Below are 19,076 nucleotides of genomic sequence, written 5' to 3' on the forward strand. Positions count from 1 at the left end.
TTTATGCAGCTATAATCAATTTCAGCCATTTTGAGATAATGCACAGTAAGATAGGTATTGTCTTCTAATTAGAATGCTGCTCATAGCAGTACTGAACTACAAACCATTTGAAAAATTAAACAAATGCTGCTTTATCTTGTCCTGTGAAAGAAGCATTTTAAACATTTAACGTGAAAACAGAAATTCTCTTTCTGAGAAGCAGAATGTAACATGAGAAAACAGGATGAACTCTAACATTAATGGCTAATGAACATAAATGAAAGGGGAACACTAACACAAGCATGTACTTGACGCTTCGCTTCAAGAACACTGTGAGGTCGGGCTGAGCTCCAGAAGACAAAACCAAAAGCAGATCAACAGCTGTGCATTTTGCCATTAATACAAAGTACTTCTGTTGAGATTAAAGGATGAAGCTTGCAACGACTTCTGGAAAAGTGAAAGTTCCTCCCTTACCCTTTACACAGCAGTCTACCCTTAAATGTATTAAACATCTACCAATGCAGCTAGGAAGAATACCCTGACAGAACAGACAACTTCAACCCACTAGGGCAAGTATGGAAACAGCAGGAGCACAGAATCCACCAACTTTCCACACTCCACATTTCCACTGCAGAACATCCCATCTCAATGAGGCCTGTCACAATACCTTAATGCCAGTTAAATGCATCTGAAGAAAAGAATAACAAACTTACTTTTTTTTTTTCCAAAGCAAAACGTTTGTTTTCAGTAAACAAATATGCGAGACACTTGGCATCCATCAACAAAATATTAACATGAAAAAGAAAGAATTTGGAAGTCTTTGGACCAAGCATGTCAACTAAAGCAAAATAGGCTTGTATTCGTTCCAATATTCGTATTCAAACAATTGCTTATGAAGCAGTCTTCTCTAAGACATACTAAATATTTGTCATCTAGATGAAGTTAGCCATCTAGAAAACAACCAGATCACATTTTCAACTGTACATCCTAATAGCTTACCATGACATGCTACATTTTTATAGAATTTGAGAATAAGCAAGCAAAAAGAAATCATGTCGTTATTTTTTTAATTGAATAATTTATGGGTTTGTGTTTTTGTTTGTTCTGGATTTTGAGCAGTTCTTCACATACATCTTTTTAGGTTCCCATAACCACCACCTTCTAACCCACATTTTCAACTCTGTCAGTCTAAGACTTGATAGGCAAACATCACAAAGTATGGAAGCGATAGACAGTGAAAGGGCTGCTGAAATGCCATATATGTATAAGGAGTGACGGAAGATATAGAATAAACTGAAAAACTGCTGTATGGAAGCTCCTTCAAGTTTACTCTTGTGTTTTTTTTTTTTTTTAAAAAAAAAAGAAAACCAGTTTTCAAAATAGAATTAAAAATTCAGGCTAATTAACGCACCTATAAAGCTTCAATTTCCAGCTTGGAAATGAAGAGCATTTGAAAAACAAGCCACTAATCCTGTTCAATTATTTTTTGTGGTTTCAGAAGCAGCCTAGGCACACTACACTAGCTTCTGTTAAATGTCCTTTCTGAGTTCAGAAACAGAGCATTTGAAAAGAAACCTTTTATCTCATTAGACAGCTTCCAGAACCTGGAAAACACATACATGAAAAGGATATGACCACAAGCTTACTGCCACGAACAAATACAGGCTCATTAGTTATAAAATAGAATAAACAACATGTCTCTAAATTGTCCTGGACAGTTCATCTTCTTCCAGAAATATGTGAATTAATCCCCTGAACAGCTGCTCTGCCCTCCTGCCTAATAAAGTAAAGATATGAAGAGAAATGTGCTTTTTAGAACAGTTCACACTGCAATGAAGCCAGTTTCCTCAGCCTGCACAGAACCGAAGCAAGGGTGAAAGCCCTGGGACAGGGGATGAGCAAGGTGCATGAAGGCAGCACTTGGTGCCCAGCAACTGGTGCCACCCCTGCCCAGGCAGAGCCACACTGCCCAAAGGCAGCAGAACAGGCTCCAAAGGCAGCAGCCTGTCAAGAGGAGGAAGCCAGAGGAGGTAGGGAAGACCTGCTGAGCTTCAGAGGGGCTGCAGCAGCCCCTCCCCATCCCACCATGTTCTCCAGGACACCTCCATCTCCCCACAAATCCCTCCCTTGAGCACAGGGGTGTGTCCCAGCCTCCCTGCCTCTCAGCTCCTGCAGACCGCTGAATGGTGGTCTTTAGCTCCACAACCGTGGTCTTTAGCTCCACAGCCAGCTCCTACCACCATATCACACATCTCACAATAGAGAATCACCACATAACAGAGCTCATCAGACGCCCAAAGCCCTGCTTTCCTTCCTCTCCTGCCATCTTGCTGCCCGACACCACGTGCTCCAACCACTTCTGCCAGGCCAGCTTAAGTATCTACACCAGCAGAAGAAGAAACATACCAAAACCAGTTTTCTACTGGTTTGAGTCTCTGAAGTAGCTCACCGTGGTGTTAAAATACATGTAAAGGGCTGTAGGGAATGAGATGAGGGAAGGCAAAAAAGCAGAAGAAAATGGAGATCAGCCCCCACAGTCTGGCATCAGCTGTTAGATCAGGTTGACCATATGACAGAAGTGCACCCTTACAGGGCTTGAGACTACCAAGGCCTATTCCTAATTCCTCATCATATCAATGAAAAAAATGTTTTGAGATCTCGGGGGGATGTTTTTTTTTTTTCCTTTTCTGTTTTTTTTTTGTTTGTTTGTTTTGTTTGTATGTTTGTTTTGGTTGGTTTTGTTTATTTTAAAGCAACACATTCCCCAATTACTATAAATTTTGCAATCAAGTTACCTGTATTTGGGGAAAAATAAAGTCACCGTAGCTACCAACCCTTGAGTGCGAGGAATGAGTCTCACTCAGAGAAAGAGCACCTTCCTGGTCACAGCATGTCCAAAGACAGCCAGTGCACGGGGAAACAGGGATTATCTCCTTATTTCAGGTGGTGAGCCATTTAGTCACCACAGATCCTTCTTGGAGAAAGGACAAATTTATGACAAAAAAATGTTTTCTCTTGTAACGCTCAAGAGGATTCTTCCTTTTTTTTTTTTTTCTTCCCCAATAGCAGTCACACAGATTACTGCACACCTAACCAATTAATTCAACCAGCATTATAAAGCAAACTCCTACCTAGGCAACAATGCAAGTTCATCTCCACATAAAGATCGGCTGGTCTTGAACAATTCGCTCATGACAAATAAGCCCTCATTCAATGTAGCATTCATTAATTTTGTTTCTCTAATTTCTTCTTCCTTTCTCTGCCATTTCTCCCCTATGACATGCTGTAGCCCTTATTCACCGTACCCTTAAAGCAGAATCATCAAGCACAGAACATTCCCCATGTGCAGTTCTTCTGTGTTGCTCTTGACCCTATGCCTTGGCAGAGAAAAGTGTGCCCCTTGTAAACGTGACAGGCAGCATACAATACATAATGCAAGCTGAAAACCTAGGCAGATAGCCAAGTTCATGAGAAAATTGTCTGCCACTTTCCTGCAGGAAAATAAATAAAAAAAATATTTTGGTTAAGATCATCTAAGGTTCTCAACAATTAAATTAAAAAAAAGAATGACTTTGATCAATAATGTAAACTTGGTCCAAAAATCTGTGTGCAACTGTTGATCATTTCTAGCTGAATATGTAAGCTGCACTTCGACTCACTTAGTCACATCACGCTGTCTAAACAAGTGATGCTCGTCGTTTCTGAAGGTCTGAACTACTGAAGCTCTACAACCTGCTCCGTACTGTGCTGTTGGACAAGTAGCCCACTTCTTCCTAGGGTAGGCAAGGCGGTAAAGGTACTCCTCATAGCTCTTTTGTGGGACAAAGAACTAATACGAAAGTAAAAGTAAACATGAGCATTAGCACCATTTGGGCAGGCTCTTCTGTGCAACTGTAACCTCCACTCTCTCATGGCTCATGTTATATAATATGGATGCCTCAGGAATATCAAGCTTGTGATAGCCTAATTCAGAGCAAGCCCAAGTAAGTGCCATGGTTCAGGTTAATATGAAACACTCTGACACAAACAATCTTCATAGATACAGATCATTTCCAGATACCTGCCTCAGTTCTCTACTGCTCCATTTCAGTCAAATACAGACCTCAAGAGAAATAAACACACCTCAGACTTGTAACACATGCCTAGTTTGTTCCAGTTTGTTCGTGCAACTGCTATCGCTTCTGGTAACGTTTACTGCCTCAGAATAATAGGCACTTTGTTCTCTAAAACATGAGTACTGCCAAATCCAGAGTAATATAATCACAAATTCAAGATTAAAAACAAACACTGAAAGTGCAAAATCTATAAGCAAGGTAAGCAAAGGCTTATGGGCTGCATAATGTTGGGAGACTATTATATATAAATGTGTAAACAGTTACATTAGGTAGGCTGAGAGTTCATCTGAACAATAAAAAACTAAATCACTCAAAACATCCAGAAAATCTTTCTCCTAAAGAGGGTACCAACAGTACTTCAAAAATTTAACAAATACTGTTTTTTTTTTTACATTGCATTCATACTAGGAGCATGCTGTGAATAATGCAATGGACTAGTGTAAAGGAAAACAAAGCTATTGTCAAGAAGTGTCTTTTCCTCCCAGTCCCCCATCCAGTCCCTGTCTTTGACCCTCCACCAAAAAAACAACTCACCAACACAAAAAGTACGTAAGTACATACCCAAACAGCAAATTCCGAAGAACAGAAGCAATGTTTGTGTGGCCTTTCTGATTGCTAATGCCAATGACTAAGTAGTTTTCATCAATTCAGAGATACTTTTTGTGTTTATTGGTATGTTTTATAAAGAAAATTCCTAATACATTCCAGTCTGCCACATCACTTTCCCTTTAAGTTTCAAAACTTTCAAGCAGAACCCCAAAATAAACTCTATTGAGAACCAGACCAGAAAAGGATTCACTGTCAAAACTTGAACCTAGCATACAGTCAAACATTCCCTTTCTTCACCGACTTTTATTTATTCTCGGAATAAATCTCCTTTTTACTCACAATTGCCAAAATCCTGCAAGATATCCACATTTTAACAGAACCTTATCTCCTCAAACTTCCTAAGCTAAAAACTAATACCTGGCAATTCCCCTCACTAACTTCATAATAATTAAAATGAAAAGCTTGCATTTCGTCCCCCCCAATCATGCTTTTATTATAATTGAAAAAATAAAAGCAAGTACTTCATATAAAGTCATCAAGTCTTAAAAACAATTCTGAAAATACCCAAGTAAATCAGCAACCATTTTCCTTACCATCAAGGGAAGTTATTTTTGTCTGAGCAATAAATCTCACAAGGGACTTTTCTTAGAATATATTCATCAGCTTTTTATCACATCCCTCTCCTATTTCAAATCACCAGCAAAAGATTAAGAGGATGGACCCCTGCATAACCCTCCTCCGTGTCCATTGTAATTCTTCAGTTACATCTCATTCAGAATTCTTTTTCCTGAATTTCTTGTTTGTTGTTTACTTAAACCCATGAAAATAATTTCTGTGTTTCACAGAATGCCTTGGATTTGAAGGAACCTTAAAGATCATTTATTTCCAACCCCAATTACCAACCAATAATCAATATATACTGGATATATATTGGACATATTATATCCAATAATTGATCTACTAAAGGAAGTTTCTCCATACTAAAGTAATACTGGTAGAGATTTCTACAAAACCACGTCCTGATTTAGATAGGAGAGACTTTCATGTCCCAGAATACTTTACTTCTCTAGCTCCGAAGTTCTTTTACACATATTTAGATTTTAGGCAGTGTTGATTTCACTAGGTTTTAAACGTGCAATTAGTTACTGAAATTAATGTTATTGGTACTGTTATTTACTTCATTTCAAGTCAATAATCATCAGAAACAGAGGCTCACAGACTCTTAAAGTCTTCATATAACATACCTTCAAAAACTGTTCGATCTTTGAGTTCAAAAATGTCTTCAAGGTACTTCAGAAAACTTGAATAACAATTATTTATGATTACAAAAAGCAGCTTTAAGTACAATTTGGTATAATCATAAGTCCTTTGCTATTCAAGCTATGCCCCTACAATATTTAAACTTTGATACCTTATCAGCACCAAAGGTTTCCATCCTATGCTAGATTCAAACGGTGTATGTACAAATGCTCAGTGAATAATGAAAGTGAATAATTTCATGTACCTGGATGCTCTCTCCTGGTTTAACAGAGCTACTCATGTATGACTCTGGAAAACACTTTTCCCTTCTTCACATTTGTTTTTCGCATTATTTCTCTTCAGCAAGCTGAAGATTCTTCCTAGACAATGACTCATTTTATAAGTGATGTTAGTTCCAACATAACTTTACTTCAACACATCAGTCAGATACTAAGTTGTGATGTACCGATATAACCTGAAAATGCTGTCAACATCAGTAAAATACCCCTTCTGTGCCACATCACCAGCAGAAATGAGAGCATGTATTATCTACTCATTATTTCAGGTCATGGTTTGTATTTTCTACAAACAGCTTGGTGCACTTCCATAATGACCTAGAATGTTATAAAACATATAAATATACCCTCATTTTGCATTTCTGTAATGGTTAAGGAATATTTTTCAATTTAACTGAAATTTCCCATAGGAATCCTTCAGACTGACAACAAGATAAGTAGGCTTCTAAAAAAAAATAAAATTAAAGAAAACAGAACACCTTAGGCCCTTCCTGGTACCTGGAAATGCTGAGGGGAGGGGGAAAAATCAACCTTTTCTTTATAACTTCTCAAACTTTATGAGAATATAAATGATCAGATCGACTTAAAGGCACACATACAGAAACACTGGTACTGGTTACAATTATACAAGAAACTAACCTCACATTCTTGATTCAACCCTGTCACTAAGGAATTGACACCACAGAATGAAGCTCTCAAAAAATATATATTTGAAAAAAAGCAGCATATGGAAGACTGAACTTCCCAAAAATGAAGTACTATACTGAATCTGCAAATGCAATGATTGTTCTTAAATCAGAGCACTTAATTTCTAAGCTCTCATTCCATCCTCTTCAGTAATTATTACGGAAAGAGGGGGGAATAAAAACATTACTTGTAGAGGGTGGTTGTTTTTTTTTTTTTCTTCCTCCTTTCTCAAATGCTTCAAGAGACGAGGTTGTTTCTGGTTACATCTTTTAAGCACTGTATCTAGGCAAACAGTATTTAGAGAACATACATATTTAGAAGAGTTGCATCATCATTCACTGGCCACTTGACAAGTTTACAGCAGTTCATAATGTAAGGAGTGTTTTTAATAAATCTCTAAACTGCTAAAGCTGTTATGACATGGAATATTACTAACATTGCAGGCACTAAAGCACATATCTTTATTATGTGTGTCAGCTAACAAAACAGACAAATTATAAAATATAAGGTAAAGCTGCTATATTAATGTGAATAGACAAATATTTCACTAAATGTAGCATGGTCCTCTCAAGAAAGGTGAAATGAATTTGTGATTATTTGAATTATCATCCAGTATAATAAAATCCTTTTTAGAATTAAATTACCTCCTTTGAGCATAAAAAAGATAATCATAAGCTTTCTTACTGACACATTCTTTTGTAAATACTGAAAATAACTTACAAGCCATGATATCGTCATTCCAAAGAGTACCGATAAAAAGTATTCCAAAAATTGTACAGAAAATCACTTCAGTAACCTAAGTACACTTTTAATTGTGTTTTCATTAAGGTTGTTTTATAAACACCAGAGCAAACTAAAAAACACAATGAGGAAATTCACAGGTAAAGAAAGCTGTTATTCTGACAAACTACAGAAAAGATAGATAAGCATCACAAAATCTTCAAAAATTGCTTTGAAAAATTTTCAAATAACAGAGAGACCGGATAATCTTGGAACCTTAAATCTGGAAGACGTACGTGTGCTTGGCCATGTACAAACAGCTAGAGCACGAAGCCAAGCAACCTTGTTCCCCATAAAAGCAAGGCCCGGCATTTAGAGCCTACAAACACAGCTTCCTATTTCTTAGATTTTAAGGCAGGCATAGGAGTGGACCTTTCACCCCAGCTTGGCAGGACAGCTAAAGACAGTATCTGGAGAGAACAGGAGATGAGTGCAGGGCTACAAAGGCTACAAAAAGGCTACACATACAGCATAAGACTCAGAGTCTGTTTAGACGTGTTTCACTTTTATAAGCAGTAAGAACCTGAAAGCACAACTGTCTGAGCAGGTAGCAAGTCAATCTACCCAATTAGAGATGTCCAGCTACAGAAAGACAAGCACAAAAGATGAGAATGTGAAATTTAGCCACCCCATCAAAAAAGGTCTTTGGAAGAGATCCCTGCCTCAGTGAGATACACAGCCTCGGGCACAGCATAACCGCAGGAAAGAAATGGCATTTCGGTGCTCTCTGAAAAGCAGATCTTGGAGGGTTATGGGACTGCTTTGTTGTTGTGTTGTTGTTGTTGTTTTAAGCTGATCCCACGGGACACAGCAGAGATGTGGCTATTCACAGTCAGTTTTTATCTAACAAATGTAAACAACTCAACAATGCGAATAACAAGACAAAACTTAGGCAGAGAAAGAGAGATCTAAGTATGTTGAATTTACCTACCACACAGCACAAATTAGGATTGCTGTTTAGGACAGGTCCAAGTCTTTTGTTATATGAGGTTAATTCTACATTTATTGTTCTTTTAACAGCTACAACAGGGTAGAGCTGATGTCTACTTTCTTACTCCTACTGCAGCCCTTGGGGGGGTGGGAGGGGGGGAGGATAGGCACGGTTGGTGTCGTGTCCCAGATCTGGAGAGTCAAAAGGAAGCTGTTTGTCTATTTGTCCCAGATCTGGAGGGTCACTACCGCCACTCATGCATGTGGTATCCAGATAGATGTATGGAAGTTTTTATATCTTGTTATCAAAGATCTGAAACAGAACTGACCTCTACAGGCATCATGAAAAGATGTATTCCCAATAAACTGATTTTCTAACTAAAAATACATTCCCTGAGTGCAGGCTTAAACTCTTGCCAACGCCTGTTCACTGCTCTGACCTATTGTTTCATGGTTCACCTGTCCGGCACAGACTACATAGTCGACACACTGCCCTTTGCCCAGGTGTACCAAATCTGAAAATGTTCCCTTTCACACTGGGCACAGCAGCATTCCTCCACTGCCGATACCTACGCTAAAGAATCACCACTCCACACTTGTTCTCTTTCTACTCATTCCCCCAGCAGCTGCTAAAAGCAATTATAAGAGAATACCGGGCACTGAGTGAATACTGATCCATCCTAATCTGGCAATTTTTACGTGCGCTTTATCTATCCTACTAATCCTCCTTTCCAAATTACAGACACCACCACACCATACATATTTATGCAGCCCACACGAAAAAATATTCACCTGCCTTGTACAGCTGCACATGGGAGTACCGATCCATTAAACAAGGCTTTGGAATCATTTCCTACACTTCAATATTCATTAGAAAAGCAGATTATTATTTTTCTCTGGAATGACCCCACAAAATCTATACCAAAACAATCATTCCCAACTATTTACTCAATCAGTGAATTTTCAAAAAAGCAGATAGGAGAGAGGATATATCAATGAAAGTGTAATCAATATTCCTAAACAATATCTTTTCTTTTCAATGTAAGATGGATAACTCCAGTCTTCAGAAATCAATGGAAACTTCACCATGAAGCGTCCCTATTTGATACATAGTACGCAAAATGACAGACCAGCAAAGGAAATAACAAGGGAAACCCACTCCTTCTAGAAGCATACAGGCATAGGCCACTGCCCACCACAGATTACATCCATCGTAAAACCAGTTTGGCCCTCTTCCAATTCTGCACACATCCCTTTTCCAAATTATGCCCATATTCCCCCCTCAGCCAGCAGCTGGGGATGACTGCTGAAGGAGGTGCAGAAAATACCCTCCAAAAAACCCTACACATGGGTACCACACAGAACAGGTAATTAAAATACAAGAAATTACTGCTATGTAAAATTTTCTATCCAGTAGGCACTATCTAAGGGTTTATGCCCCATCTTAAGCTTATTCTAGGTAAGCGCTCTTATAGATGAAACAACCAAGGCAAATGTTAAACGATGCCCACGTGTATTAAAATTACACCACAGCTGTAAGGAGCGTCCCTTGCAGTAGCTGTGCATAGTAGGGCTTATCCGTGCTGCTGCCTACGGAATCCAGGCCACCGGCTACAACTCTTAAGACCTGACTTGCAACCTCAGATGAGAAGATGTAAATGCACAGCAAATTAAAAATAAAGAGACTGAAAGTCTTAAAAAATATTCCATACCGGCCAAGTTTGAACCAGCTTTCTGTGGGTAATCTGCCTGCAAAATCACACTCTCCATTAAGAATTGCATATCGTATCACTGCTTTCTTTCAGAAAGATCTTTCTTCTAACAGCCAAGGAAGAGCTGGCGTTTTCAAGCCAGCTAGTTTTTCAAGCCGGACACATAGAGGGATTAAAAATGGGGTTTACATTGGAGCCTGGCTGCTCCGCGAAGCTCTCATAAAATTGGAACAGATACCTAGCTGTTACCTAGGAAACAGCAAGTAAAGTAAAGTCCTGTGTAAACTATTAGGTCGTTTAACAACCAGAAAATTAGAAATGAAAGAGTGGCTCAGTACAGAAATGATTTACTGCAATCTACAAGCGAACTTGATCCCCAAGTACTTCATATCCTTGAATCCAATGAAGCCAGATACAAGCTTTGAAACTTGCGATTTCATTTGAGGAAGAAGTTTCAGGTCCCTCTGGAGGAATGCCGTGATCTGCCTTTGCTTAAGCACAAACCTCAGCATTGGCAGCATCTGTGCCTTCAAGCACACAGAGAGCTACAGACTTCATACACACCAACAACGACTGAATCCTGACAAATGTACAAAAACTGCCACGTACCTGGCTTAGTAACATTTCCAGGCAGCCTATCCCTTTCTCTCCCTTTTACTCTAACTCAGGTATGACTAATATGAGACATGAAGGTCTGTGAGCCTTTTTAAAACGCCACTTACAAACAAATAGGAGAGGTCAAGCAGTTCAATTACCTGCAAATACTACATGACCTCCTCCTTATCTGTACTCGCATATTGTCCTTCTTAAAGTTTCCACTGTAGTTACTGCTCTAGCAGTATCAGCTGGGAACACGGAGAGCCGAGTGGGCCGCTACTGTTTCAGCCGTCACATTGGGTAAGATCGCTTGGAGCAGGATGAGACGATGATGTGCTTGAATGATAGCAGCTGTTCTGCACTGGCATTGCCACAAGCAGAGCTGTAATCACAGCCAGGTGCAATGGTGGGAATCTGGGGGCTAAAGGCTACGCTTGCACCTGTGGCGTTCGGTGACTCCCAGCCACGCAGTAGTTGTTTTCAAAGACCATCTGTCATTTAGACAAGCTCCCTACCTGAGCGTCACTGAAGCAAGCTACCTTTCGTATTTCTTTGGCAAGGCCTTTCTCCCTTTTGCATAACACCCAGCTTCATTCAGCCTGTGCTCCATGAGCAGAGGAGGGTATGGTAACTATGGTGTGCTAACCACTGAATCATGCGAATTCAGAGTGCTTCTAGTTACTGCGATCACGGATAAATCCTCCAGGAAGATTACCCGCACCAAAACCCAGCAAAAATCCCACAGCTCGAGCACTTCCACGCTGCATCCCTGAGATAAAGTGTGACTTCCCCTATTACTGAGGAGGGCTACCTCCAGTTATATTTAACTACAGCAAAAATGTGTTGACGGGGACTATTGTGCCCCTGCACCCATCTGTGCAGCCTCAGGCCTGGCAACTGGCTGTGAACGCAACAGTCTGCAGACAGAGACCACAACTCTGAGGCTGTTAAAAGGAAGATTTATTCGAGAATAGACAGTCAGACACCCTAATCGAGGAACGAGAAGTAGACGCCTTGCGAACGAGGGCTAGCAGCCGCCAACCCCCCTGGCGCCCCAGCACCCATCGTGCGAAGCGCCGGAGGGGCAGCGCTCATCATCGGGCGATGATTTCACCGCTTTTCCAAAAATATCGCCCCCGCTGGAGCTGGCGTGGCCGAGGGTGGGGGTGCAGGGGGCGAGGAGTTGGTACCCGGCGAGCCGGGCAGGGCAGGGCAGGGCAGGGCAGGGCATGACCCTTCCCCTCGCTTCTCCCCTTGCCCCGATGTGGGGGTCCCGGCGCTGCCCCGCTCCCTCCCCAGCTCGCCCCCTCACGCCTCCCGCCGCGGGACGCCCTCGTTCATCGCCTTTTGGGAAGGGGGAAAAGGGGAAAAAGGGGGGAAAGGGGGAAAAGGGAGACAGCCCGTCCCGCCCGGGCAGCCGCCCCGCAAGGAACCCTGAGCCCCGCCGTGAGGGGAGGCGAGGTGAGGGCGGCGGTGCCGGCCGGGCAGCCCCCAGCCCCTCCCGCCCCGCCGGGGCAGGGGCAGCGAACACCTTACCCGGAGAGCTTCCCAATCTTCACAAAGCTAAACACGTCCATCCATGCAGCCGGCCAGCTCTGCCCGTCGCTCGCTCGCTCGCTCACTCCAGCAGCAGCAGCAGCAGCTCCATGTCGGGAGAAGGTTGCGTCCAGCGGCAGCAACAGCCCTCGCCGAGGCGGCAGCCGGCGGCGGCAGCGGCTGCTACCCCCCTCCGGCAGGGAGCTGGGCGTGCAGCATCTCGCAGGAGCTAGCTATCCATCTGCGGGCAGCCCTCCCCCTCCGCCCTCCCCTGCCTTGCCCCCTTTCCCCCGGGAGGACTCCAGGCACGGGTACGGTGCCGGGGCTCTCGCCGGCAGCCCGGGTCCCCGCCGCGCCGAGCTGCGGGACGCCGAAGGGGCAGGCGGCGGCGCCTCTTGGCGGCTTCTCCCGAGCAGGAGGAGGGCGCTACGCAAGGTGGAAGGAAGGTGGAGGGTGTGCAAGGGGAGTTTCTCCTCCTGCCGGCGATGTCTCCCCCTCCCGTGGGGGAGCGGAGGGTGCGGGCGGCGGCGGCCCCGGCGAGCGCCGCCCGCTGGCTCCGGCCGGAGGCGGCGCCGCGGCCGCTGAGAGCCCGCCGGGCCCCGGGGCCTCGCAGCCCCCCGGAGGGGAAGGGGCTCGGGGCTGGAGGGGGGCTGTGACCCTCGGGGCGGGGGGGGCAGCCTGGGGAAGAGGGGAGGCTCCACACCGGTCGTGGAGAAGCGCCCTAGGCCTGGGGAAAGGCTGGGGCTCCTCCGAGAGCAGCAGCTGGGGGAAGCAGGCAGCCCTCGGTGCTCCCATGGTCTCCCCAGAGCTGTCACGGCTCTCCCATGGGGTGGGGAAGGGGCTGTTGGCCCTCAGCCTCAGCTCTGGGTGTAACTGAGCGATGGGCCGCTGACAGGCAACGGGGTGCTGATCTGCCTGGCTGTCACCCGAGGAGGCGGTGACCTCTGCCCCTAAAGAGACTGGGGGGAATGGAATCCTCGTGGCTGTGACAGGAGCACGTCCAGGCTGATTCACAGCAACATAATGGAGCATTCCTCATCTTACGTCTTACAGAAAAATGGTCCCCATGTCCTGATATATGATCAGTGGAGACTCACTTTTGCCCTGCATTAGGCTTCAAAAGAAGTTCTGGCGCTACCTATCCATAAGCCTCCTGTGAGTGACCAGGAAGGCTGGCGAAACTTAAACCCATCTTCATGCAGGCTCTGTACTACAGTACAATTCTCAGCATGGGAATGTATTTTCTCCACTTCAATGTTTTTCTTTCTGTCCTCGCTTGCTAAACAGATTGATACGCTCTTTGCTTCCTGCCTCTGCCGAGCTTCTGTCTCTTCTGCAGGCCTGCACCTGCACTCTCCCACCAAGAATTTCAGAAATGACCACAGAGCCCAACAAGTAGACTCTAGCAGCCAGACAAAAACAATGCATTGTTTTTTAAATATTAAAACTTGTATTGATAAGAGAGCAAAAAGAACAGGCAGTACGAACACTCATTGTGAATCGAGTTTCAAACTATTCTTTAAAACAATAACAACAAAGAATGATTGATCATCTATTTACACTGGGAGAACATTGAGCCTCCAGCTAAAAAACGCTTGCCAGCCTACCATAGATATAAACGGTTTGGGCATATTCTGAAATTCCGTATGAAGTATTTTCTGCTAATACATCAAAATATTTATGTGGTTCTCACAAGTAACTATTTGTTTTTATACCAGATTTTTTAAAACTGCAGAACCTGTGCCTGTCATTCACGCTGCTCTATTGATTGGTAAAAGTTACAAAGATAACACAGTTTCAGCTGGTTAGAAACTGGTTTATTTATAAAACTGTCATTATTTATTTATAGACTGGGGAGATAGGCCAAGATCCTACAAAGCTAAGCGAAGCTGATGAAACGATATACCATATATAAAATTAAACACATATGTTCTGTATCAAAAAAGGTCCCAGTCTCGAGTACTTTACGCTCCAAGGCTTCTCACATAAAGGTACTTTAAAACAGTGGTGAGAGCCACAGAAGTGAAAGAGGTTCTAAGGAGTCTCTAGAACTTCTGTGGTTTCCAGGCCTTTCACTGAAAAGGCAAATATGGTCCTAGGATATACTGACTGAAGTATTTCCAGTAGAGACATCTAGAAAAGCAGAAGGCATAAGATAGGATCAGAAATGCTGTACTCAGCTCCTTCAAGTACAATATTTGAGGAAAACGAGAGCAGGTGCAGGAGAATGCTAAAAGAGAGTTAAAGGTAATGAAGAGTCTGTCTTATGAGAAGAGACTGAAAGAGCTTAGCCTAGCAAAACAAAGACAAAGAGGTGAAAAGATTGTTCTTTATAGATACGTCTATATGTATGGTAAGCACCGTGTGTATACCCCAGATGATAGCATGTTTCAGAAAGTCATTAAAATTTAAAGCTAAGATTAAATTGCCTTTATCTCTTTCTTTGTCATTCCAAACAAATAGATGAAGTATTGCTAAGGTTATAGCTACTTTTATATATTTATTTTCCCAGGCAGAAGCTATTGCAAGAGTACATCTTTCCCATAATGGCCGTGGAATAGCATTGCAATAGCCAACATTCTGGGCATCCGTTAATAGCAGTGTCACAGATATCTTATTCCCAGATGTGCAGACATGAGCAAAAAAGCTGAAAAAGTGTGTTTGTTCCTCCTCTACTAAATACTGGTAACTTTTTGGAGCCCTGTTATGGTGAAGAAGGCTGAGATGTGAGCGTGAGAACTTTAGCTCATGTTTCTTCAGGTACTGGTGTCACAGCAGCTGGATATGAAACCACATCTGAGCCATAGGAAAAGGATAAAATTTGCCTGCCCAAAGAAGCAAGGTGGAGGATGTTGTTCCTTTTCATGAGTACGTGTCAATGTACGTAGCTTGGACTGGCTTTGGAGCCTTCATCTACACATTGATATCATATTTTAGTATTGTATCTTCATTTGTAGAAACATCAATAAGACCATGAGCTAACTAGACAGGAACAAAGTAATTAACAAGACCAAGTTCTTTTATACCTTTTAGTTACTACTGTTGGGTTCTTCTCAGTAACTTCTAAAATTTAGGGATCTAACCTCACCTAGCCATACCTTATCTCTGTGGTGGACAGGCAGCTATCACTCCAAAGCATCTCATTCTAGAAAAAGTGACATAAATTGCCTTTTGCAGGTGCTTTATTTTCTCTGTCAACTCCAGTGAGAGGAAGCCTAGATGCCTACCTCTGACTAAAGGCCTGTCTTCTAGACGAAAGTTACATGAGAAAAAAAAAAAAAAAAAAAAAAAAAAACATTTGAAGGTGACAAAGGTACGTGTAAATGCTGAATGAGAACAGACAGCCAAAGACAGCAAAACAACATGTATTTAGTATCTCAGTAACAAACAATAATTGAACATGAAGTTCCTAATCTTAAACCAGGAATCTGACATCAATTCATGAAGGAATTCTTAGCTGGCTTTCTTTAGAACAGAAAGTAAGTATCTCTTTCTGAGGATGTTTTGTTACTATGTACTATTACATTTTTATTACTTTTGCCCAAAGTAATTCAAGTAGGGCACTTAATACTAATGTTTTGTGTAATCATAGATGTCCTATTGTAGATGGTGGGCCAGTAAAAGCCTTAATTAATTATAGTATGGTAGCTTTGTGTATTATGCATTTATACAGAAAGGAGTCTTTGCCTCATTTAATAATGCTCCTTATTCTAAAGGAAATGTCAGACATATGTAATGCACATAGGAATGTTATGGCATCTTAACTTAATAATACTTTAAAACCAATTAAACTGCTCTAAAGACTTATCTTTTTTTAATGCCCGAAATACTTTAGTCCTACAGAAACTGTTAAGCAGATGGAATGTAAATATCTTTACGAGTGACATGAAAAAAAAATAAAAATCATTTTTTTTGTGTGTGTGTGTTCCCAGGTTTTAGGATTTTTAATTTTTCCTTCAGAGACACTGAATATTCACTGGAAGAAAATGCTTTGAACTTTCCTAGGTACCACACTGCATAAACATTCAACCCTGCAGCTGGACCAATAATAGCTGTTTATTACTTACAGGATGTGTACAGTTTGATTCTAGATAATTTAAATGAAGCCAGGTAGAATCCCACATGAAAGACATAATATGAAGTCTCTGGAAATGGCTGAGGTCTAGTTTGCATTTTAATGCTTCTGGAGGTCTCACAAGTTTTCCTCTCATATAAATTAAAAATCCATTTCTGTAGTTTTCTTTAAGTCTAGTCAAGATTTTTTTAATGATTTAAAATCTTTAAAAGATACTTAAAAGTGATGTATTTCATATTCAATGTGGATTTTAATTCATCAAGTTGCAATGACTTTTTTACCTCCTGAGATAACAGCTGAAGGTTCTGTGATTTTTCTGCAGTGCCTGATGATATTACTCATATCTAAATGGCATAAGTGTTTAGAGGAGTGTGGTAATAAAATCCATTAAGTAATGGAGTGTTAATACATAGCTGATGGTTTGAAGCTTTGAAGAAAGATATCATTTTAGCATTGTAGACTGGTGCTTATTGAATGCTATTTGGAGAGTTATCTGTTTATGACTATGTCATGTTCTGTTCTGTAGTACTTTGGGCTACTTGTATTTTAAACTATTACATTCTTTTTCCAGCCCTGAAGTTACAAAATATGCCTTTTGTTGTTGTTTTGTTTTGTTTTGTGGTGTTTTTGTTTGTTTGTTTGTTTAGAATCCATTTCTTTATGCTGTTGATTACTGTATGTATACAAGTCACTATAAAAATATCATAAGGGTTACAAATTTTCTCCATCCCCATTTATGTGTTATCAAGAAATCCCTCTGCTCGCCTTGAATCTATACACCCAGCTCTTACACATAATTTCTGGCACCTTTATTGAATAGAGTTTTATCAGGCATATTTTTTTTATTGACCCATGCAGACTGTTAAGCACTATATGTTTTCACTGTTGCTACATAATTTACTGAGGTAGACATGACATGTCACATACAAATGCAAAATTAAATCATAGTGGTTGAAATTTTAAATAAGATCGGATAAGAGTTTCTTGCTTGCCAGTTAAGAAATGAATCAATCCAAAAAACTAAAGGATACTATATTGCATGGAACAAAATAAGCACAGATTTTAGAACTGGTGCAAGAATTCTACTGAAACCAGGCATACATAGTCAAATGTATGCAAGCGGGTTTGTTAAAAAGACAGTTAAAAACTACTGGTTGCTATTATGAATGGAAAAGTCTTACAGCATATCGAACCTGATGGCAAGTTGTTTTTAGATCTTGTCATACACAAGTGAGATTAAGATAAGGGATGGGACCTTAGGCAACATAATGATAGTAATGTTTCCTGCTTTAATGAAGAAGACAATACCAATGCATTAGTTCTTTTAAAATAAGCTGGTCTTCATTAAAAAAAAAAAAAAAAAAAAAAAAGATTCATTTTTCTATAATGGATATGTATGAAATATTCAAAGCAGAATATGGAAAGAACAGAGTCATCTACAGTGGTTCTTTCACTGACAAAAGGCCCAATTCAGGAACATCTTTAACTCATGCATATAAATCAGCCCTATTCATGGCATCACTTAGTCTAACATATAACTTGAAACAACTGCCAAGTTAACTGTGTGTTTAAGTGTTATTTGAATAAATATGATTTCACAAATCATAAGAAAATATATGAAAATGAATCAGAAAAAAGAAATGTGAAATGCAAATGTGCAAGTGAGTATGCCTGAAGAGTATTTACAATAAAGGGAAATTGAGGGAAATGTAAAATCCACCCTGTCTCAAGGCAAATCTGAAATCTGCCAACAGTGTTTTTCATACTTTAACCAAAATAGTGTACAGACTGAAAATTGTGGCAACTTCAGGGAAGATGATAGAAGTTGGCATTTTAAAACCGTTAAAATATAAAAGTCAGGACCATCAGTGACGTGTTTATTGCATTATGTCTTATGTTATTCAGTTGTGACAAAAAATGAACAAGTAATTGCTGAGTTTCAAAAATCAGAGGGATATTCTGTTTTGTGTTTCATCATTAAAACAAACCAAGAACAAGACAACTACATTAAAAATGGGGGAGGGGAAGCATTTATTTTTGTTTGCAGTTTGAAGCTTAAAATCGTCAGAAATGTTTTTAATGATTATTTTTTCACAGGACCATAATATGATTTCAGTTATGGCCTATAAATTTGCCAGCTTGTCAGTCTATGACCACAAAATGTTTGGTTGTTTTCTCTGCCAGAACAGGACAATTGCATGAATCTCAAAAAATATTGCAAACTTTTGTTCTGTGTGGGTTTCCCTGGGAAATATCTGCAACCATCTGAGTTGAAGGGGGAAAAAGCAATTTCACAGGAGAAAAATAATTTACACTCAGACACTCAGAGAGGAGGAGAAAAAAAAAAGAAAGGAAAGAAAGGAAAGAAAGGAAAGAAAGGAAAGAAAGGAAGAAAGGAAAGAAAGGAAAGAAAGGAAGGAAGGAAGGAAGGAAGGAAGGAAGGAAGGAAGGAAGGAAGGAAGGAAGGAAGGAAGGAAGGAAGAAAGAAAGAAAGAAAGAAAGAAAGAAAGAAAGAAAGAAAGAAAGAAAGAAAGAAAGAAAGAAAGAAAGAAAGAAAGAAAGAAAGAAAGAAAGAGAAAGA

General features: G+C 40.8%; 1 protein-coding gene across 3 annotated transcripts in view; it reads right to left on the bottom strand.

Moving 5' to 3' along the window:
* FRMPD4 (FERM and PDZ domain containing 4) overlaps window positions 1–12,931 on the bottom strand; it is a 306,613-nt gene extending 293,682 nt beyond the window's left edge. The window contains exon 1 of one of the 3 annotated variants that reach the window (XM_035337234.1): window positions 12,421–12,930. In XM_035337234.1, coding sequence (XP_035193125.1) covers window positions 12,421–12,461 — 41 coding nt within the window. In that variant the 5' untranslated portion in view covers window positions 12,462–12,930. Of the gene's footprint in view, window positions 1–12,420 lie in introns of all 3 variants that reach the window. The other 2 variants (XM_035337170.1, XM_035337306.1) reach the window with 2 other exon arrangements.
* Between the last annotated feature and the right edge of the window lie 6,145 nt (window positions 12,932–19,076).

Source organism: Oxyura jamaicensis, chromosome 1, assembly GCF_011077185.1.
Source record: "Oxyura jamaicensis isolate SHBP4307 breed ruddy duck chromosome 1, BPBGC_Ojam_1.0, whole genome shotgun sequence".
In the NCBI taxonomy this organism is placed as follows: domain Eukaryota; kingdom Metazoa; phylum Chordata; class Aves; order Anseriformes; family Anatidae; genus Oxyura; species Oxyura jamaicensis.